The 23,290-nt window shown below is 39.4% G+C and overlaps 1 protein-coding gene across 1 annotated transcript in view; it reads right to left on the bottom strand.

The window, feature by feature from the left end:
• Positions 1–603: 603 nt before the first annotated feature.
• The window catches only part of LHFPL3 (LHFPL tetraspan subfamily member 3), a gene marked incomplete at both ends in the record, with an annotated part of 384,488 nt that continues 361,801 nt past the window's right edge, over positions 604–23,290 (bottom strand). Inside the window, 2 exons of the mRNA XM_081244416.1 lie at positions 604–758; positions 3,672–3,908. Of these exons, the coding sequence (XP_081100542.1) occupies positions 604–758; positions 3,672–3,908 (392 nt within the window). The remainder of the gene's footprint in view (positions 759–3,671; positions 3,909–23,290) is intronic.

The following is a 23,290-nucleotide window of genomic DNA, read 5'->3' as shown; positions in this document are numbered from 1 at the left end:
GACCTTATGAAATGCTGTGGGAGGTGTGGTATGGGAACATGAAAATGGGATCGAGGTGGGTTCATTGGACATTTATCTTAAGAGACAGAGGTGGAGATGTTCATCTGTGGACTTCCCCGTTTTCCCTTTGAATAGCACCTTTGTGACAGTTAATTTATGGCTCTGGAGCATCCTATGGAGCACCTTTCACCTTAAGACTCTGTACGTGGAGTAAAGGCAACAATTAGAGCTGCATTCCCTTCCCTTCTCTGATATAGTCTGTAACAGTGATTCTTGTTTTGACCATTGGGGTGGTTGTTGGGAAAGACTTACGGATCTAAGCAATATCTTATTGTACTGAACTCACTTGGTGGCTTTTCTAGATATACAGGGCAATTGTGTTATTAGATTACAAAAGCCACATAAAGAAGAAATGATAATGAGACCTTTCAGGACAAACTTCTTCGAACTGGGGGCATTTGCCACATTTGCAGGTTTATTCTTTCTATAATGGTCCTGCTACTTGTTATAAGATGTAGGTTGTTAGGATGATTGACAGGCCATAAAACTGGAAGACTACAAAAGATACTACAGTGTGTGTGGTGATATAACCTATATCATAACCTATTTCCTCTTCTGAGTCAAAGCTTGAGTTATGGTATTATCTGCTTCCATGATACCAGAAGGCATCATGTAGTTTATAAAATCTTCCAAAATTCCATGAGCTAGATTTGGCTCTTGTTTCATTGCATTGTGCTGGAACCCAAAGGAGGCCTTAGCTATCAAAGGACATCACGTTAGTTTCATCAGTTAAAAAAAAAACTGATAGTGAAAAACAATGTTTCAATAAGGGAAAATTTATATTAACGTAGCCAAGCAAAGCACCTATATATAACCAATTTCATAATTACAACTTATTCTTACAGATCCTCAGGGAAGTGAAATCTGAGAGAAGGTAACAATGATGTATTTAGTTTTGGTTACTGCATGCACTTCAAAGCCATTAAACTACTGATTAGTGAAACTATGTTCATACACAAACATACAAACAAACCACTGACTAGTTTTCCCTCAAACAACCTAAATTTTTGCAAATTTTAACAATGAACAAGTGTTTAAATAATAACAAACAATAACGGACGGCTACTCTCTACAACAACCGTAAATCTCCTACCGTTTCTCAGAAACATGCAGGTTTGATTACATTTTATACAAGGCTTAGAAAACCCTGCTCTGATTTTTACAAGACCCTATTGTTTACGGATCAGAACTGCCTGGGTAATAGAACTGTTGATACATTCTCAGAGTTCCAGGAAAAGGAATTTCAATTGTGAAATAAAAATGTGGTAGAATTGAAATGTTTCATCAATAGGGCCTGGTGCTCTCTGCTGCTTTATTAGATCTTTCTGATTTGATACAGATGAACTGCTACTGATTTTAGTCCCTCAGAACCAGATGGAAGAAACTCTAGAATACATCCAAATATGATACGTTCAAATGGAGAAGATGATGAACACAGAAAAATTATTCACAGATAGTCCCTAAACCTTATATTGGCCTATTTTAATCTTCTTTCCCATTAATGCTTTTACAAGGTGTTTCCAATATATCATTGAGTAGAAAATGATGCTTTCTTTAATAAAGACCTAGACAGAAGGGATCAGACATCCACATTTAACTGAATCAACTGGAAGAAAAGACCCATCTTGGAAACTGTTGATTATTATTCTATAATCCTGCCTGTTCCATCCTGAAGTATGAATTCAGGAGAACTGTCAGTTGTATGTGTGATTGTGAGTTAGAATTCTCAGTGGCCAAGTGAAAACATTCCTGGCTTTGTTATTTTTTTCTTCTGAATTTTCTTCTTCTTATATGTGGTCAAAGGATATCTGGAAAGTTAAAGGTTCTCAATATAACTTTGAATTGTACAGTGAATAAATAGAATTCTGGGTGGTGGTGGGAATCAAGCATTTGCAGAACAAAGTAGTTTTCTTTAATTCATTCTCTAGGGAAAGGTAATTTATTCTAATATTGAGCTATCTCTCCTATTAAATTTGAAGTGAAGTTAACAGGACAGAGACCCGTCTGTGTACATCCAACAAGACACAAACACAATAGCCAAGGGCACCAAATTAACGAGTGCATGTGAAAGCACTTTAAACCTGCAACGTGCTTTATAAGTGTAATCAGCATCTAGAAAAGGCAACTCAGAGGGAGGTAGTCATGTTTTTAGGAAGTTCAGCACTGTTCCCCTATGAAAGGATTATTTTTGTGTTTAGAATATTTTTGATAGAACCACATAAACTAATATGTATTCTGTCTATAAATCAGAGGAATAAAGGGCTCGCAGGTGACTGCTCCTCTCCCAGACTTCTCTATTCATCTCTTTACAGTTCATGGTTTATGAGCATAAATTGTGATGCTCTAAGTATAAAGCTTGCTACACTATCATTACATGTGACATTCACGTAGATATTAATGTATGCTTATATTTGAGACATGTGGAGGCAGTGAAGAGTTTTTCAAGTAAACACTACTTGAAATAAACTAAATTTCATAATTCAAGGATGGATTTAGTTCTTAATTAGGAATAAAAGCTAGAAGAAGGAGCCACTCAGTTGAAGGTGCTGATACAAGTCCAAAGTATTAAAGATAACATAAAGACAAAATAATTTAATGAACCTAAGGCTCTAACAAAACAGAGACAGTAAAATTCTATCCCAAGAAATTGGTTTAGAAATGTGGAAAGAAAATTAAAAGATTTATCTTGAACAACAACTTGCTAGCTCTTACTGGCACACTAGAATATTCATGTATCATTCACTAGTCAATGTCCTATTTTCTATCTTAGTTTGTGTGTGTTTTACAGAAGGCATTTTCTTTTTGAAGAGAAATTTGAGGACTTTTGATTACCCAGATAACACATTTTAAAATTCAGCGAATTAGGTAAACACTGAAATATCTCACTGTAACTATTTGTGGCCAGTATCTCTACCTCCTTCTGAGAGGTTGAGTCTGAATTCAAGTATATTGATGGTGAGCAGTTTAACAAAGACGCTTATAGATGATTCTCAAAGACTCCCCAGGCATTTATTTCAACCTGGAAAACCGCTGAATACTTGGCGAGAAAGCACTTGCTGTTTGGCCAAGTAGGGCCTCCCCACACCCACCCCCCAAAAAAGTTGTTGTTTCATAGCCATTAATTCATGGAAGGAAGAAACTGGAAAAACTGTATCTAAATAACAATGGACTCAGAAAGCCTCAGAAAGGTAAACGTAAAAATACACTAGTTTAATTGTGTAAATGTCTCGAGTCTGGGAAAAGTCTGTGAACTGGACACCATTAAAAGATGCAGTATCTGCTAGTCCCAAGCTCCCAATCCATCCTTCCCCCAACCCTCCTCCCCCTTGGCAAACAAGGTCCTACTGTATAGCACAGGGAACTATATTCAACATCCCGCAATAAACCATAATGGAAAAGAATATGAAAAAGAATGCAGATATATGTATAACTGAATCACTTTGCTGTACAGCAGACATTAACACAAAACTGTCAATCAACTATACTTCAATTTTTTTAAATGCAGCAAATTAGACCCAGAGGGGATGCACTGCTACCAGACGGGAAAGAATGCAGAGTGTCATTTTTTGTGTTTGAGGCGCCCAGGTAAGAGTTCCCCAAAGCAATCTTACCTTTGTTTTCTGCCTTCAGTTCCTCCGCCATCAAGCTGTCTTGTCGGTTACCAAGCACGAACGCCAGAAACGAGAGGATGAGGGCATCCAAAATCCCAATGATAGCCAGGATGTAAGCCCAGCGGACTGAACAAGCCCCAAGAGTGTACTTGTCTGTCTTTTCTCCACACATCCGTTTTACTTCATCTGAATCCCAGCCATCAGGGAAAATCATACAGCCAAGCACAAGGCAGGCAGCTTAGAGAGAGAGGAAAAAAAGAGAAAAGGAGTTGACATAAATTCCATTTTAGCAAATATAGCTACTGTGTGTCAAATCATTGTCCAAATTCTTGATGTAAAAACCAGCAAATCTTACTGCTGTCCAACCCTGAGTGATTTCTTCCTGGTTAACTTAAAAGCAGCCCGGCACTCTGCAGTGAAAGGGGCTCTGGTAACACTCTTTTCAGTGAGACTGAGCATTATAAGAGAGGTTAAGGTATGTTGATGAATAAGAAAATACTAAAAAAAAAAAAAAATGAATTTGAGTGCATTTGTGAGAAGGCTTCCACTGCAAATAGGCCACAGGCAATCTTAACACTGCAGAATGACAATTCAATGCTGGCTTTGAAGAGCTACAACAGCAGCCAGATTAGGGATTTAGGATAACATGGAAAATACCAGCACATATATTGACTTGGAGTCACAGTAAAAAATAGTTTCATATTGTGACCTCCGACATACACACTAAAAAGTTTCTTGAAACTACATTTACCACCACAATGCACTCTGATATTTTCTAGTCTATTCTCCGTTCTATTTCATTTTTTAAAAGGCCGAAAATCATGGTAATGCAGTGTGGCACCACAGAGCTTTTATGGAAATTCAGGAATTTAAGGAGAATACTTATGTTCTATTTCCCAAATATCATTAAGTGAATCATATGAATACTTTAAAATAAGAATATGTTCATTTGAAGGCTTTTGTTGCTACTCTCTTTACATTTAATCCAATTATTTGAGGGTAAATGATGACAGTGTTAGGTTACATAGAGCATTCTGAATAGGTAGTTCACTCATTAATTCAACAACTGCGTATTGAGTGTCTCCTAAGGAGTACCAGACAGTTCTTGGTGCCATCAAGGGATACAGTCATCAAGAAAAGAGACATGGTTTATGTTATCATAGACTTTATGTTCTGTCAGGAAAGGAGGCAAAAGATGAGTAAGCATGCAAATAAAATAACTGTAAGTTGTAATAAGTAATAGGCAAGAAAGAAACAAAGGGCTCAGAGAATAGCGGGTGGGGCCTTCTTTAGAGAAAGAGATCAGGTAAGGCCTCGAGGGGATGACAGTTTTGGCTAAGGCCAAAAACAGGCAAAGCACTAGACATGTGAAATAGATGGGAAAGATGTTCCAGGCAAGAGCATGTGCAAAGGCCCCGATGTTGGAAAGAGGCTTGGTGTATTTCAGAAACTACCAGGAGATTAGTGATGGGGGTGGAGAAAGTGATCCTGTTGATGCTGTGAGGCAGGCAGGGGCTATGCACCCCAGCAGGTTATTGTTTCCAGGGCATGGAACTAAAGAAGACTATGATGGCACAACCAAGTTCGAGTTCTGTGACTATCAGAGGCAAACAATCCCTGAAGCTGGCAAGAGCAAGTCCCATATAACTCTTACCTCACTGCAACTTACTGAACAAGCCAGAAGTAGACACACAACTATTCTCTTACTTTTTAACAGGAGCACAGCTCTACAAGACAGGTCTGGAGGAGACAGATACCAAGAGGGGTGACAGGAAGGAAGACTGCCTGGGAGAACTCTGATTTAGGATTCCTCGTTATTTTACAGGATGATAGTTCAAAACTTTGGGTCACACTTAATTCCTCTCTTTTCTTTGCCCCACATCACAACTGTTGCCATGCTTCTCTTATCTACCTGTGCAATATCTCCGCATAGGCACGCCTACTTTAAGCCTTCATTATCTCTCAAAAGGAACCCTAACTTCCCTCTGCCTTCTGTTCATCCTCACCGTATTTCAGATCACACATTACTGCTCATGCTCAAAATGTCTTGCTGGTTCCCACGGGTACTGAAGAACACTCAGACACTCAGCTAGGTATTCAAGGATCCACGGTCCAGCCCCTACTTAGTTTCCAGTCCTCCTCCCCTTTATACTCTCCACTTCACGTGGGTTGAAATACACACGATCCCCTGTCCATGCACCAAGTTTCGGGATCTCTGTTTTCCCGTTTGCCTGGAGACTTTGCCACTACTGTCCCTAAATACTCTACTCTTAAATATCCTTTAACATTCAGTCAAAAGCAACATTCTCCACAAAGTGAGCCACCTCAAATTCTTCTTGAACTACATTATTGCCCTTCTCTGAACTCACATAGCTGTTGACTGCATTGATCTTCAAGTTCTTATTGTTGTTGTTTTACATGTGTTACAGTTATTTATTTATAAGCATTATCTCAATTACAGACTATAAGCTTTCTGAGGAAAGAATCTTTGGTTAAGTCATCATATTTATAGCACCTAAAAGAGCATCTTGTAGATAGTTGGCAATAAAATACTTTTGAATCAGAAACTGAATGAAACAATAAATAAATTATAGCACCTAGACAGTATACTCTAAAATACAGTTTACAGAAGTCAACATCACAACTACCAAAGGTCACCAATCTAGTTAAATATGGATTCATACTTCGATGACATTTAACAGAGGCAATTTTTTTTTATAACTTGACAACAGATTACAAGTACTTGGGAGATTAGAAAAAAGTGGAGTTGATGATTTGAAAATACTTCAAATTCCCATTCCTTCTGTAGTTTCTAGCATTCAGTACCAACATGCTCTCCAAGGTATTTCTAGTAGTAATCATCCTTGTATTTTAAAAAAACATGTGGTTTCCATGAGGGAAAATTCATTTTATTTGGGAAGACCCAGATTTTAAAATCTAAACCGTACTTCAGAAAAATCACCTCTAAGGAAGCTACGTTACATGGAATATATTCTAAAATATTCTAAATGCTTTTTAACATATTTTTAATTTATGACAAAATTACTTAAAAAGGAAAATCAATTTTTTTTAATGAATGGGAATCATTTGGAGCATGGTAACTTATAGTTTTAGCTAAACTTAATAGACATTACCAAGTGACTCAAGTTCAGACAGGTTATTGGACATTATAGGACAATTCCACTGGAATAGGATGTTTGTGGAATGCTGACATCAACAAAGACATCTTTTCTCAAAGTCTTTATGCACTGAGGGTAGACTGACTGTCTTAAAAATTTCCATTTCTGGAAGCTCTGAATTACATACTGGAATAAAAAAAAGCAGAGGCAGAATTCACACTCTGAAGCTAAAACCACAGGAGAATATGAATGGCAATTCATTATTCCCTATCTTCAAAGTATATGATTGCCTTAATCAAATTTTAAGTGAAGAATCTGGGAAGATAGAGGATATAATATACCATTGTGCTTCATTTTACACAATGGGATTTTTGCTGAAAGTAACAAGAATAGAATTTTTGAAGTGCAATTTTTATTTTCAATATGGTCTAAGGGAGTTGGCTGTTCAGAGGAATCTTAAGATAAAACTGGGGCTGATAACAAGGTCGGGTTTTGGCCTCCCAGGGAAAAAGGTTTAGGTCCCCCACTCACAGGTGTACTCCAGGTGTCCTTCAGGCCAGAAGGCACTGGATTTGTACTGGATTCTCCACCCCCTTCTTGTTGGCTGTCTCTTAAAGTGAAAGATCTGATCTTTTAAAAAAATTTATCTGTTTTGAAAATCTGAATGGTTCTGTAGTAGGATAATAAAAAATGAAACTTAACTGCACTTAAAAGCTTTTAAAACTTTGTAAGTGAAGTCTGTGATTAAAATCCAATTTTTAAATAAATAAATCCTATCTTTTTGAAAGCTGTGCTTCTAGATGGCCACTGCATAACAAATTTTATTTTCTGACAATGTATTATCAAATACACATTTTCTTCTCACCCTATCCGAACTTCCCCAACTTGGCTGTTTTATTTTTGAAAGGCAAAGCCCCTTCCCCAAAGTTATAGTGTATTAAAGATTAATTTAAACCATTAAGATAGTTTAGGCTCTGTTGGTTTCTTTGGAAAGGTATGGTTATTACATTCTGCATCAGTGCTTGAGTGCTATTATAAATTCTGTTTTCTGGCATCTTATTAACCAGAACCTCACTAACCTGCACGATTTGTAGAGCCGCTAGAAACTAACAGCTGTTTGTAATCCTGACTAAGAAGTACCTGCAAGATGCTAGGCTAATGCCTCAGTCAGCAAAGGATGAAATAATATTCCTGTTGGCTTTATAATTATTTCTAATTCTTCACAAATTGATCATCCTGTAAGATGCAGCACCACCACTATACTAAACATTAGCGTATACAAGGCACCAGAACATCTGATTAACTTGGACATGCTATTTCCTGACTGGGAGGGATAGTGGAGAATTAGTTCCAACTGGGCTATTATCCAAAAACTGTTTCTTATTAGAATGTCACCTAGAAAATGACTAAGTTACTCGCAGTTATATATTCCTTCATTTCAGCAGCAGGTTTTCCAGAAGTATATCAGAGAACATTCTTGAATATTAAAGAGAAACAAGAGCTCACAAGCTGGAGGTGAGCAGAGAATAATGATGAAAAGAAACCTATGTCCTTACGGAATGCTGCCATGACATCTTCTAATCCAGAATATACAATCAAGGCACCTTTGTGAGGGCATGACTGTTGATTTCAATTTTAAGCATATTCCAAATGGCTAGGAAGCATTCACATTCTAAAAAGAACCTCTATGTAGAGGCTGCCCACAATGGGTTCTTCTGAAATAGTACACAAACAGCTAGTGGTTCCCTAGAGCCACTAATTGCTCTGGCATTTTTCTTTGCCAAAGAGCTGAATATAACCTCTGTGAAAGAAACAGCCTCAGAAAAATCCACAACTGTTTTTAATTGGGTCTTTCTCCAAAGGGGAATGAAGCAAGAGGAAAAAAGCAATAGTGGGGGGTCTATGATTTGGGTCACTTGGGCCTGCTGATACTGCTGAACCAACTCTCCTAATCAGGACTTTCAACATTGCAAACCTGAGAACTGCTTATTTTTTGGACAGGAAGGGACGGTCTAAATTCATTCTTTTAAAAGTCTATGCACAGTTGCACAAAAAGCATGATAAATTACCTCACGTTGTTGAAGCATTCAAAGGGAACGTGGTGAAAAAAATGAACCTGAGTTCACTTTATCAATTATTCAGGCATAGAGTAATTGAAGAAATTGATGCCAGCAGAGCTGCCAGGCTATGGAGGGGGAACTTTCACAGGAGGATTTTTACTCTAAACACCTGGTAAAGGAGAGACACGAAGCATTCCTAGTTTCTTCATTAGCACAGGGCCAACAAAACTGAACCATAGTATTCATACGTCTGGAAAAGGTACTGTATTTATACCTCAGTTCACGTCTGGAGAACTGAGTTGCTAGACAATCCAGGACAAAGTACTGTGGTTTAGAGTCCAGTGGAGAAAACAAATTGTCTCCTGACCAGTTTTGGTTTTAAACCCAGTATAATTTTATGAGCATTTAACTTGGGGTCATAACACAAAAGATACAACATCCCTTAGAAAGAGGAGAAAGAGAAAATGTAAATAAACAACGGGTTCTCAAAAGAGGAGAATTAGAAAGTTGTGTGTGATGAGAGAAGCTTCTCTGCACAGACGCTCAGCCCTAACTGCCCGAGTAAAGGGCGCCATGCATCCACTTGTACCTTGTGCTCAATCAGCTGTGAAACCCACACCATCGGGTTTAATAGAAAGGGGAGAATCAGGAGTCCACCCACACCTGTACTTAGGAGCTACATAGTGGAGAAAAGGCTTTTCTGGAATATGAGGAAAAACATTTGACTAAGTACAACGGAGCTTGCTAATCTGCCCAAATTTTGAGGGTTACTAGCCAAATATAATTACAAATCAGAATGTAGAACTTAAAAATACAATACAGTTCTGATCTCTAGAATGCTAGTAGATGGCTTTTGATATCTATCTTGGATCCAGTCAGACTCCGTGAAATCTTGATATGACATAGCTAATAACAGTACACACCATAATAAATAGCTAACATTTATTATACGCTCACCATGAGTGGGGCACACTGCACATGCATCATCTCATTTAATTCTCAAATAAAGCTAAGACAAACAATACAGCACTACTTCCCAGGTTCTCTAGTTTCTAGAAACAGGGATTTTTCCTGAAATACCCTTTGCTCCTAATCCCATTCTTTCTTCCTTCCCACGGAGATGGAGTGAGTCCCCTGAGGAATACCTGGAGGTATTCCTCTCCTTACCTTAGGAGCAGTTTGCCCACATGAAGAATATACTCCACTCCTCTGTGCTGTACATTTTACACAGGGTGGGCTTGGTTTTCCAGTGATGCCCAGAAGTAGGAAGACAAGTATGTTTGATTCTGGGGGTGCAGATTAGGAAGTCCTTTTGGCTAAGAGACCCAGAGTCATTTCTTCAACCTAAGCTTTCTTATCCTAAAGGGTATGTTTGGTCTCCATCTGCCAGCTCTTCTCTCTCTTAATTGGTTCAGAGCTTGGGAGGGTCCCACAGTTCTGGAGGCTAGAAGTCTGAGATCAGAGCACCAGTATGGTGGGTTTGGTGAGCACCCTCTTCTGAGCTGCAGATGGCTGACTTCCCGTTGTATCCTCCCTCGCATGGCGGAAAGACAGCTAGCTGGCCCTGTGGCCTCTTCTTATAAGGGCATGAATCCCATTCACGGGGGCTCCGCCCTCAGAACCTAATTACCTCCCAAAGGCCCCAGCTGCTAATACCATCATACTGGGATTAGGGTTTTAACCTGTGAATCTTGCGGAGACATAAACATTCAGTCCACTGCAGAGGGGGAACAGAGGGTTGTCATTCATTGCTTCTCCACCAACCCCAACATTATTTTCTTTCTTATGTATAGGAAAAAAGGAAGCTGAAGCACAGAAACGTCAAAGAGCTTGCTCAAGGTCATACAAAGCCCACAAGTGGTGAAACAGGATTTGAATTCAGGTAGTCTAGCTTTGGAATCTATGCTTTTAACACCACATACACTATTACCCTTTACTTATCAACAATAATGATGCACATGAAATTACTTTAGACTAGAGTTTAAGATTTCACTCTTTTCTTTTTTTTTTTTTTTGGCCATGCAGCGCGGCATGTGGGATCTTAGTTTCCCGACCAGGGATTGAACCTGTGCCCCCTGCAGTGGAAGCACAGAGTCTTAACCACTGGGCTGCCAGGGAAGTCTTGAAATTACTTTAGAATATTTTTATTTTTACTAAGAACACTTACAGAATCTTGAAAGTGCTTGTTGTTTATAATTAGACATTTATTGAGTACATGAGCTACTACTAAAATGATGCTTAGAAACTGTTAGCTTTTATATGTATAAATATTTCTTTTGTTTACACCAGTATTTCACCTAATCAGAATTTCACCTTATATGCAGTGCCAAGAACATTAGAGTAATTATAAATTCTAAATGTGTGAAATGGGAATGAGATTAATTATAAATAAATATATGTATATTTGGTTTTATACACATTTCACAAAAAAAGTCCAACCTTTTTTTTTTTGGCTTGATATTTTAAGTTGGTTTTTGGCTTGATATTTTAACTTGGCTATGTGTTAGCCAAACATTTTATATGCTCTTAAAAGGTATATATTCCTTTTAAGAGTATATATGTGTATATATGACTATGAATATATTTATCTTATTAATTTACATATGGTTACTTACATATAGAATAAGTTCTACTTCAGGTAAAAATAAAGACAGGAGTCAATTCGGTCCTATTAAAGTTTTTGTGAAGATTTACTTCTTTTAAGTAACTTCTTTGACTTTCAGTAGACACACTGCTTTAATGAACATTTCAATAAACGCAAAACCAAACATGCTGGCAGGCCACAAACTTGTCTGAAAATTGCAGGAGAGCTCTTGGCTCAGGCAACATTTTCAAGCGCTAAAATCTATATTGCATTTCAGACACAGGACCTTAATAAAAGAAAATATCGTCTTTCTCCACAGCCATATGAACAGTACACCTATCATTGTTCTCCCAGTAAATCTGCTTTAGCCATGGTAACACCCAGAGCAAAGACCAATTACTATCTTGCCAGCACTTTTCCGTGTGGCTCCTTGTGTCAAGCTACTTTATTTGTAAAACAGGGAGCCCTGGTCTAGATGTTTGAGTGGGTATCTACTATTTACTTTATATCATTCATATTTAGTAGTATATTTGTATTCACTTGATGCTCCATACATACACATATGATGAGAAATAACTGCATTTGTAAAGTAATTCCTGAGCGGACTCAATGTCTTCCTGCTCAGGGGCTTCCTTGGTGGCGCAGTGGTTGAGAGTCCGCCTGCCGACGCAGGGGACATGGGTTCATGCCCCGGTCCGGGAAGATCCCACATGCCGCGGAGCGGCTGGGCCCGTGAGCCGTGGCCGCTGAACCTGTGCGTCCGGAGCCTGTGCTCCGCAACAGGAGAGGCCGCAGCAGTGAGAGGCCCGCGTACAGCAAAAAAAAAAAAAAAAAAAAAAAAAAAAAAAGTCCAGGAAATGTCTTCCTGCTCAGCAGACAGAGCGAGGGTGGTATCCTCGCCCTCTGCCCTAACTCAGGGAAAGGAGGCATTGGCTGGAGTTTGACAAGGTCAGGAATCTCATGCCAATCCAGCTAGCAGCATTTCATTTCTCTGTAAAAGGGATAAACTTAGGAGCAACTGAACTCCTTCTCAGTGAGGATGAGCTCTCCCAAACCTGCCAGACTCCCCCGAAACAGAGTGCCCATTTGTACACACTTCCCTGAAACAGAATTTGTCACCAATATAACTTTATGGTGGCAAGCTTTTCTTTTACACAGCTTGCCCACTTTTTATTTTATTCTCCTGATGTAACATTTGAATTCTTTAGAAACTTCAAATGGCAAAAATTATTGTTCAAAGAAAACATGTGGAAAAACTAAATACTACATACTAAAAATGTCAGAAGTGGAACTAAGCTCAAGCAAGATGGATGCTTCCCCAACCACCCTTTGTAAGGAAGGCTCTTACTTTCAAGGGGGCATTAGATGCACACATGAACACATTATTTACAGACTCCCAGGTTATGTTTTTTCAGTTTAGCTGATACTTCTTTCTCTCTTTCTTTCCCTCTCTCTTTCCCCTTCTTTCTCCCCCCTTCTCTTTCCTCCCTTCCTTCCTTCCATCTATATCTAATCAATATATCAATATTGATATCAATATCGATATGATACATACAGATCTCCCTCTGCTTCACTCCTTGTCCCTATACAGCTTAAGAACAGCCACATAACTATGGAGTGGTGTCACTTTCTTTGCAGAGAGGGCTTGTAATATCATTCAGGACAGATACGGTCTAGTCTAGGCACTGAATTATTTTTTCATCACGTTGAAAAAGGCAGGACGGCACGATGGGGCTCTGGATAACAAAATTTTCGAGCTGACTGTCCCTAATGTCTATTCTGTTCCTCTTTAGTGTCACTTCCTCATTTCCATCCCCTCACCACTTGGATGCTTAAGATCAAGGTTATGTGGACTCTCAGGGTCTGCTTTATTACAGCTAAAACAAAAAACTGCTAAAGAAAAACACAACTGTGGCAAACTGTTTGAGTTCCTTTTTTTTTTTCTTTATTTCTTGCTCCTTGAAAAAAAATTATTTTTAAAGGCTTCCATTCTCTTTGTTGTGCCTTTGAAACAATTTATTCAGACTAGGGAAAATAATCTGAGATATGTTAGGCTTTAACTAATCTATGGTAAAATCTTCAGTGATTTATGTTTATGGAAAACGCTAATGGTTTAGAACAAATAACTATCCCCAGAGAAACGGAATTGGAATTGGCAGTGGGTATCAAAAATGAATAGGAGAAAAACCAGGTCAAGAGAGGGTGAAAGAAGTCAGTGGGTTAAATGTTCTGTCAAAAGATTTTCACACATCTTTCAACTTCAAATTCTTAAAGTGGTAACCAAAAGTTTATAGATACAACGGTGTGGCATTTGAAGAACAATGCCTGAATCAGAACAATGCCTTCCCTTGACTAAAAGGAAATGCAACCTAGTCTTAACCTGCCAGTGAAATGCCCAGAAGGAGGTTTTGCTTTGAACTCAGGTGCTAGAATGGCCCCAGGCAGGGCTGTGGGTAAGTCTGAAACCTCAGCAGGGAGCTCAGGGCTTTTGCTCTCTGCCCTTGGGGATCATTCCTGCCCTCAGGGTTCGGTACTTTCACCCTTTAACCAAGGCCCCAGGTTCCTGCTTGGGGTTAAAAAAATCTACTGTGATTCATGTGCCACTCTCATAACCAAGGCTGGGGTATGCTGATGGGAATTACAGCACTGTGATGATCTAAGTATTTTAAATTTTGAGATGATGGCCATGTGAATTACTGATAAACTCTGCTAGTTAGAAACATTTAATAAAGTGATAGGATGGTACACTTGTTCCAACATGTTTCAGTAAAGAATTTGTTTTTCTTGGGCTTCCCTGGTGGCTCAGTGGTTAAGAATCCACCTGCTAATGCTAGAGGACAAGGGTTCAAGCCCTGGTTGGGGAAGATCCCACATACTGCGAAACAACTAGTAGTTGTGCTACAACTACTGAGCCTGCGATCTAGAGCCCACGAGCCTCAGCTACTGAAGCCCGTGTGCCTAGAACCCATGCTCCAAAACAAGAGAAGCCACAACAGTGAGAAGCCCACGCACCACAATGAAGAGTAGCCCCCGCTCGCGACAACTAGAGAAAAGCCCGCACATAGCAACGAAGACCCAATGCAGCCAAAAATTTAAAAAGAAAAAAAAAATTTTTTTTTTACCACTATCTGAATCCAGAATACCAGTTTCCTGTTTGCCCAGACAGAGAGAGGGATATTAATTCTTGTTAGAGACCAATATATGACCAGGGGCAGAGCTTAAAATTTCTGAACGGAAATTGAGAACAGCCTAGAGCAGCCATGATCTGGGCTTGGGTCCTGGTCCCTATCTTGAGTCCGGCTCCAGGGAATAAAAAGATGAACACACATTCTCCACCCTACAACCCTGCCTGTTCTCCCTCTTCAAGGTACTGTTTGTATTCTTCAAAGAGTAGTCGACTTTCATATGTAAAAGAAATATCACTTGGGACAAACTGAGGGCTTGTTGATTCTACAATCAAACACAATCTAGATTAAGCATTTCCTTATCTGTAATGTGTATTAGTTTTCTACAGCTACTGCAACAAATCGCCACAAACTTAGTGACTTAAAATAACACAAAACCATTTTTTTTTTAGATTCCATATATATGTGTTAGCATACGGTATTTGTTTTTCTCTTTCTGACTTACTTCACTCTGTATGACAGACGCTAGGTCCATGGTTCTGAAGAACCTAGGGGCAGGACAGGAATAAAGATGCAGACATAGAGAATGGACTTGAGGACACGGGGAGGGGGAAGTGAGAGAGTGGCATGGACATATATCCACTACCAAATGTAAAACTGATAGCTAGTGGGAAGCAGTCGCATAGCACAGGGAGATCAGCTCAGTGCTTTGTGACCACCTAAAGGGGTGGGATAGAGAGGGTGGGAGGGAGACGCAAGAGGGAGGAGTTATGGGGACATATGTATATGTATAGCTGATTCACTTTGCATAAAGCAGAAACTAACACATCATTGTAAAGCAATTACACTCCAATAAAGATATTAAAATATATATATATATATATATATATATATATATATATGTATATATATATAATTCTGTATATCAGAATTCTGATACAGGTCTCAAGGGGCTAAAATCTCATTGTTTGTAGGGCTACATTCCTTTCTGGAAGCTATAGACAAGAATCCATTTCCCTGCCTTTTCCTGCTTCTAGAGACTGCTGGCATTCCTTGGTTCCTGGACCCTTTCCCTCTTTCAAGGTCATCAATGGTGAGTGGGGTCTTTTCACATATATCTCTCTGACCCTCTTTTGCCTCTTCTCCTTCCACTTTTAATAATTCGTGTGATTAGATTGGGCCCACCCAGATAATCCAGGATAATCTCCCCATCACAAGGTCAACTGATTAGCAAACTTAATTGCATCTGCAAACTTAATTCCCCATCTCCATGTGACCTAACATATTCACAAGGTTCCAGGCACTAGAGTGTGCACATCTTTGGGGGGCATTATTCTGCCTACCACATCATGTTACACTTGGTAGTGTGTCGTTATAATCTTTTTTTTTTTTTTTTTTTTGCAGTACACGGGCCTCTCACTGTTGTGGTCTCTCCCATTGCGGAGCACAGGCTCCAGACGCGCAGGCTCAGCAGCCATGGCTCACGGGCCCAGCCGCTCCACAGCATGTGGGATCTTCCCAGACCGGGGCACGAACCCGTGTCCCCTGCATCGGCAGGCGGACTCTCAATCACTGTGCCACCAGGGAAGCCCCGTTATAATCCTGTTTTAAAAATTGAAGTCTAGTTGGTCTACAATGTTTCAGGTGCACAGCAAAGTGATTCAAACACACACACACACACACACACACGTGTATATATATATATATATATATATATATATATTCTTTCTCAGATTCTTTTCCATTACAGGTTATTACAAGATACTGAATAAAGTTCCCTGTGCTATACAGTAGGTCCTTGTTGTTTATCTATTTTATACATAGTAGTGTGTATCTGTTAATCCCAAACTTCTAATTTATCCCTCTCCCCTACCTTACCCCTTTGGTAACCATAAGTGTGTTAGAATTCTAAGTCCGTGAGTCTGTTTCTGTTTTGTAAATAAGTTCATTTGTATCACTTTTTTAGATTTCATATACAAGTGATATCATATGATATTTGTCTTTCTCTGTCTGACTTATTTCACTTAGCATGATCATCTCTAGGTCCATCCATGTTGCTGCAAATTGCATTATTTCATTTTTGCAACTGAATAATATTCCATTGTATATATGTACCACATCTTCTTTATTCATTCATCTGTCAACAGACATTTGGGTTGCTTCCATGTCTTGGCTATTGTAAATAATGCTGTAATGAAACTGGGGTGTACATATCTTTTCAAATTATGGTTTTCTCCAAACGTATGCCCAGTAGTGGGATTGCTGGGTCATATGGTAGTTCTATTTTTAGTTTTTTAAGGAACCTCCATATTGTTCTCCATAGTGGCTGTACCAATTTACATTCACACCAACAGTGTAGAAGGCTTTCCTTTTCTCTACACCCACTTCAGCATTTATTGCTTGTAGACTTTTGATGATGGCCATTCTGACCAGTGTGAGGTTATACCTCATTGTAGTTTTGATTTGCATTTCTCTAATAATTAGCAATTTTGAGCATCTTTTTGTGTGTCTCTTGGCCATCTGTATGTCTTCTTTGGAGAAATGTCTGTTAGGTCTTCTGCCCATTTTTTGATTGGGTTATTTTTTTTGACATTGAGCTATATAAGCTGTTTGTATATTCTGGAAATTAATCCCTTGTTGGTAGCGTCATTTGCAAATATTTTCTCCCATTCTGTAGGTTGTCTTTCTGTTATGTTTATAGTTTCCTTTGCTGTGCAAAAGCTTTTAAGTTTCATTAGGCCCCATTTGTTTATTTTTGCTTTTGCTTACATTACTCTAGGAGATAGAGCCAGAACACACTGCTACAATTTATTCAAGTGTGCAACACACTTCAAAGAGTGTTCCGCCCATATTTTCCTCTAGGAGTTTTATAGTATATGGCCTTACATTTAGGTCTTTAGTCCATTTTGTGTTCATTTTTGTATATGGTGTTTGAGAATGTTCTAATTTTATTTTTTTACATGTAGCTGTCCAGTTTTCCCAGCACCACTTATTGAAGAGACTGTCTTTTCTCATTGTATATTCTTGCCTCCTTTGTCACAGATTAATTGATGATAGGTGCATGGGTTTACTTCTGGGCTTTCTACCCTGTTCCATTGATCTATGTGTCTGTTTTTGTGCTAGTATCATACTGTTTTGACTACTGTAGCTTTGTAGTATAGTCTGAAGTCAGGGAGTGTGATTCCTCCAGCTCCATTCTTCTTTCTCAAGATTGTTTTGGCTATTCAGGGTCTTTTGTGTTTCCATACAAATTTTAAAATTATTTTATTTCTATGAAAAATGCCATTGTAATTTGATAGGGATTGCATTGAATCTGTAGATTGCCTTGGGTAGTATAGTCATTTTAACAATATTGATTCTTCCAATCCAAGAACATGGTATATCTTTCAATCTGTTTGTGTCTTCTTCAGTTTCTTTCATCAGCATCTTACAGTTTTCGGAGTACAGGCCTTTTGCCTTCTTAAGTAGGTTTATTCCTAGGTATTTTATTCTCTTTGATGCTATGGTAAATGGGATTGTTTCCTTAATTTCTCATTCTGATATTTCATTGTTGGTGTAGAGAAATGCAACAGATTTCTGTATATTAATTTTGTATCCTGCAACCTTATCAAATTCATTGATGAGCTCTAGCAGTTTTCTGGTGGCATCTTTAGGATTTTCTGTGTATAGTATCATATCACCCGCAAAACAGTGACAGTTTTACTTCTTCCTTTCCAATTTAGATTCCTTTTATTTGTTTTTCTTCTCTGACTGCTGTGGCTAGGACTTCCAAAACTATGTTGAATGAAAGTGGTGAGAGTGGGCATGTTGTTATAATCTAGTTCCTGTCTTCTGATTTGTAGTTACTGTGGTCCACACTGAGAGGCATAAAGTCAATTGTAGATCTATTGTAAGGGATGAACCCTGAGCATCTGTGCCACACAAGGCTGGCCTTCCATGGATCTCTGCTGGGTTTTCTGGGCATGACATGGTTCTATCTTGATTTCCTGATTACCTTTATGTTTTCCTGTTGGGACCAACGTTTGACCTTTTTTGAGCCTGCTTTTCTGAAGTCCTGATAGTTTTCCTGTCTCCAACGGTATACATTCTTTAGCTTAAGCCCTTAAAGGCAAGCTTGAGTCATCTTTCAAGAGTGTGGATTATCCTGACCAAAGCAAACAATGCTCAGAAAGGCCATGACTTGGGGGCCTTCTTGCTAGGACCAAATCCACTGCTTGGCCACCTCTCTGCCTTGGATATTCAAGCTTCCAGCTTGAATCACACCTAACTTTGGAATCCTTTGGGCTACCTGCTAGTCCTCTTAGTGACTCTGTGCAAGCACAGACTTGCTATTCCCCACTTTCTCCCTTTCAGCACTGGCTCCCTGTTGGGGTCACAGCATACTACTTGGCGGAACTCACCTAAACTGCAGCAAACAAGGCCACCTCAACAGCTCTAGACCTGGAGAGATGACACCAAAGACTATCTTTTCTCCCTCCTTCCTAAAAATGCGGGTGATCAAGATGAGTAACTCTGATGTCTGCACAGTGAGAGCTGAATAATTTCCTGAAACTTTTGCCATTTGACACATTTGGAAGTTTGAATAAGAGTGCATACGGATCCTGTCCCCTAACCTCTAGGTACTGATGTATTCGACCTGTGGGCTCAACCTTCACACCTCTAACCCATCTTCACAAAGACAGGCAGTACATTGGGAGGTTCAGATGTAGCTGCATGGAGTTAGTTATGGGTCTAGTGTGTAGCATGAGCTCAGTACCTCAATTCTTACCCATTATTCCCAGGTACTGATCTCTGGACATTAATAATAGTATTATTATTGTTATATAAAGCCAAAGCCATCATTTAGGTTTCTGAGAGTCCAGAATCTCCAGTGAGATGAGTAGTTTGAACCAATGTTGAAGAAAATAAATTTGTCAGGGAAATTGGAGCAAAAACCTGTAGTGCCTTCATTTTCCTAAAATATTTTAATACTGTAAAAATAACAGCTAACATTATGAAGCACTTGTGTCACACACACTCTTATATGAATCAACTCATTTAAACTTCATTACAACCCGATGAAGTATGTACTATTATTACCCCCATTTTATAGAAGTTGAAACAAGAATAGAGAGCTTAAGTAACTTTGAAAATGTCACAGCTGCCAGGATTGACACCTTGGACAGTCTGACTATTGTTCCATCTCTTAACCATTTTATAATTATAGAGTTTAATTTTTACTATTTCGGGAAAATACAGAGCTTTCCTCTGACAACAAAATCAGAATATCAAAAAAGATTCACCCAAGAACTGGTGAGACTGATATAGATAATCTGACAAAAGACTGGTCTTTGACTTAATTAAATACAGTCAACAATTATGGTCAACACAAGTTGTTAAAAATGCAAAAATTGGGGCTTCCCTGGTGGTGCAGTGGTTGAGAGTCCGCCTGCCGATGCAGGGGATATGGGTTCGTGCCCCGGTCCGGGAAGATCCCACAAGCCACGGAGCGGCTGGGCCGTGAGCCATGGCCGCTGAGCCTGAGCGTCCAGAGACTGTGCTCTGCGGCGGGAGAGGCCACAGCGGTGAGAGGCCTGCGCACCACAAAAAAAAAAAAAAAAGCAAAAATTGGACACATCAACAGATATTTGTATTGCAGTACATGGCTAGAAGCCCATTACTGAGAAATGGTCTTGTGGTGGAACAATACTAGAGTTCCCATGAACTTTAAGAAATGGACCAACTTATCTTAAAGTGTTAGCATCCTGAGTTGTCAAAATGACATCCCTAGAAATAACTGGCAGCAAAATCTCAGTAAACTGAAATGCAGGAACTTCATTGATTTTTGTTATTGCTGTTGTTGAACTTTAGAGCAATATATTCCCAGTTAAGGGAGTTCTTGTCAACAGCTGATGAGAGCCTTAAGAGGTGCCATTTCTTGTATGGCCAGACATAAAGGGATTTTACATAGCCTTGGCAAACAGCTTCTTCAGTCAGGTAACTATTATTTACGTCCCAGTTCTAGGGACAACAGGTGATTAAGACACATCTAATTCCTTCTCTCAAGGGACTTGTAATCTAAAAGGGTACCCAGTTTAACTGCTATAATAAGGAAAAAAGGGAGAAATAGGCTACCGAGGGTAACTGAACATATAATCTTAAACCTCCAACCTATGCTTTGAAATCTCAAAATTTGCTGAAAGGGAAAATTTAAGATTTTTAGTCCCAGACCATTATTCTTTCAACCAGATCCAAAAGTTGGAAGAGGACTCGGACAAAGAGGACTGGCAGCTGGGGGAGGTTAAGTAAAACAGTATGTGTGTGAGTGTGTGTGTGTGTGTATGGGGGGGGAGCATGGTTATTTAATTATAATACTATATAAAATAAAGGTACAGATATAACTGTTAAGACTTGGAAGATAACTAGTATCAAAATAGGAATATGCAGTAAAACTTACAATTACTAGGGAGGACAAGAGGGATTTAAAAAAATAATAATTCTAGCAAAAGAAATAGGAACTGGGGTATAGTCTCAAGCTGAGGAGGTCGGGGGATGTCTCTGCTATATGACAATATGATTCAAACTCAAGCTCCCTATATCATCGATAGTGTGGTATGTTATTCATCTCTTCTACTGGAAGTACAGTAAATATTAGGACTGGATGTTTCCACAGTATAAGTTATGTTTCCTTGAAAGAGTCCAAATAGGAAAAATGATTTACCATTCGCACATTTTAGATGAGGATACTTCATATCTTTCCTCAGTGCCAGATCCTAGAACACTGCCTGGAAACCTGAAGTGATGTATGGTTTACATGATCTGTAAAGGCTGACAAGAACCTTGCTCTTGGGTCTTTCTTCATGGTGATGGGTGTTTGGTTGTTTCCACCAGCCCCCCAAACTGGCCCTTCGAAGCAAAGGGAAAAGAGTTCTAGGCACTCATACTCCTGCTCTCCCCTCAACATTTATTTCTGGCACATTCTAGGTCTTTGGCCTCTCTAATGTCCCTGTAGACTCCTCTCTTAGCATTTTTTGGAATTAAGCACCATTTCATGGTTTTAAATTACTCTTGCTTGCCCTGGTACTATCAGGGCTAAATACGTCCCCCCAAACTTTAATTCTGCTCTTTAAGCATCCTTCTTTCTGCACTGGGTAGGGGGATCACAGTGGTCCCTTAAATTCTACAGGAAGTGTTTTCAGTCATGCAGATGCAATCAATAGAGAACTCAACACAGCCTTTATAAGTCAGAATGTTGCCAGTACACAGAAAGATCTAAAAAAAGTACTAGAGACAATGGAAAAGGCACACAGCTCTGTAACTAAAACTACTCATGGGTCAGAGGGAGAGAAGGAACATCCTTCTTGTGGTCCCAGCAGGACCTCTATCAGGGATGGTTAAATGCTTAAGAGTTCCTTGAAGTTCCAGTTGTCATGGAGCTATTTGTAGACTGGTCTTCCCAGGATATCAGTTGCTTCAATATTACAGATCATTCTTGCATGGTCGGTGGCCAGTACATTTTTGTGATTTCTAGGGGGTCCCAATTTTTCAGGTCCACTTGACCAGGAAGTTTCCACGCCTCAGTAGGGGGTGTGTGTGCTTATTTTACTCATTTCAGGCTGATACAATGCTAAATTTGACAGAAGGTATTTTTCAGTGAACTGGCTGGTTAGAAACCCTAAGCTTCTGGCTCTTCCCTGACTGAACACTATGTACCTTGGGAAGTGGTGAGCTCTGGAGTGAATTAAGCCTAATGGAGCATGAACTTAGGTCTACATCCATCTGCTGTCAGGCACATTCATTTATTGGGTTTGACATGAAATGGTGCTTTAGATGTGGTTGAGTGATGATGCAACTGCTCCTCTGGCACACCTCGGATGCTGAATGTTTGGTGTTAAATTTAGAATGAAGACCTAAGGCTTCTTTTTGTTGTTTTATCATAATGCCCTGAGGGACCAGGATATTGGTTAGCATCATACACTAGTCTAGCTGGGCACTGGATTCTGTAGATATCACTCACCCCTTGCACCCTCACGCCACTGCTGACCCGGCTCCTGCTAGAATCTCACAATTGCAGCTACTCATGCTTTCCAGTTTTGGTTTTTTTTTTTTTTTTTTTAAAGATGTTGCCAAGCATGAGAATTGTGGCTGGGCCACTTAATCTGGAATGATATTGACATCAGCACTGGCCATTGAAATTTCATCACATAGCAAAACATCACTCATGATGATCTTTCTCCCATCTGAAGGCTAATAAAAGAGTAGGCCTTCATGGGGTACTTTATAAGATATGCCCTACCAACCTGAAACTTGACTTCTAGTAGACAGTTACTACCTACAATTTTCACCACCTTAATGCAGTCAGTTCATACATCCTCAGACAATGGTTCTGGGATGCAATCTTTACTGAACTTGAATGTTGGCTCTGTTTCAACCTAGAGTAAGAGCTACATCAGGGATGCCAACTCTCTTGCAAATGAGAACTTAATGGTCAAGAAAGTGAGAATGCTGCCCACCTGGCCTAACTTGTCCAGCTGTAACAATGTCCCCAGTGGTCTCTTGGAATGCTAAGTCACAGGCCAGAGCTAGATGCTATGCAGCAGTGTCCTTGTCAAGGCCTGTCTGTAAGTGATATCCCTGTCTGGTTTACCTGCCAGTGGTATCACTTGCTGGCAGCAGGTGATATCCTGGAATTTTTAAGGTAATGAGAAATATCATGCCTCCTGTTGCTTTGGTCTGATGATGCTGAGTAGCT

The sequence above is a fragment of the Mesoplodon bidens genome (genome assembly GCF_964165515.1).
Source record: "Mesoplodon bidens genome assembly, chromosome: 9".
In the NCBI taxonomy this organism is placed as follows: Eukaryota; Metazoa; Chordata; class Mammalia; order Artiodactyla; family Ziphiidae; genus Mesoplodon; species Mesoplodon bidens.
The sequence above is the reverse complement of the archived record's forward strand: the minus strand, read 5'-3'. Positions and strand labels throughout refer to the sequence as shown.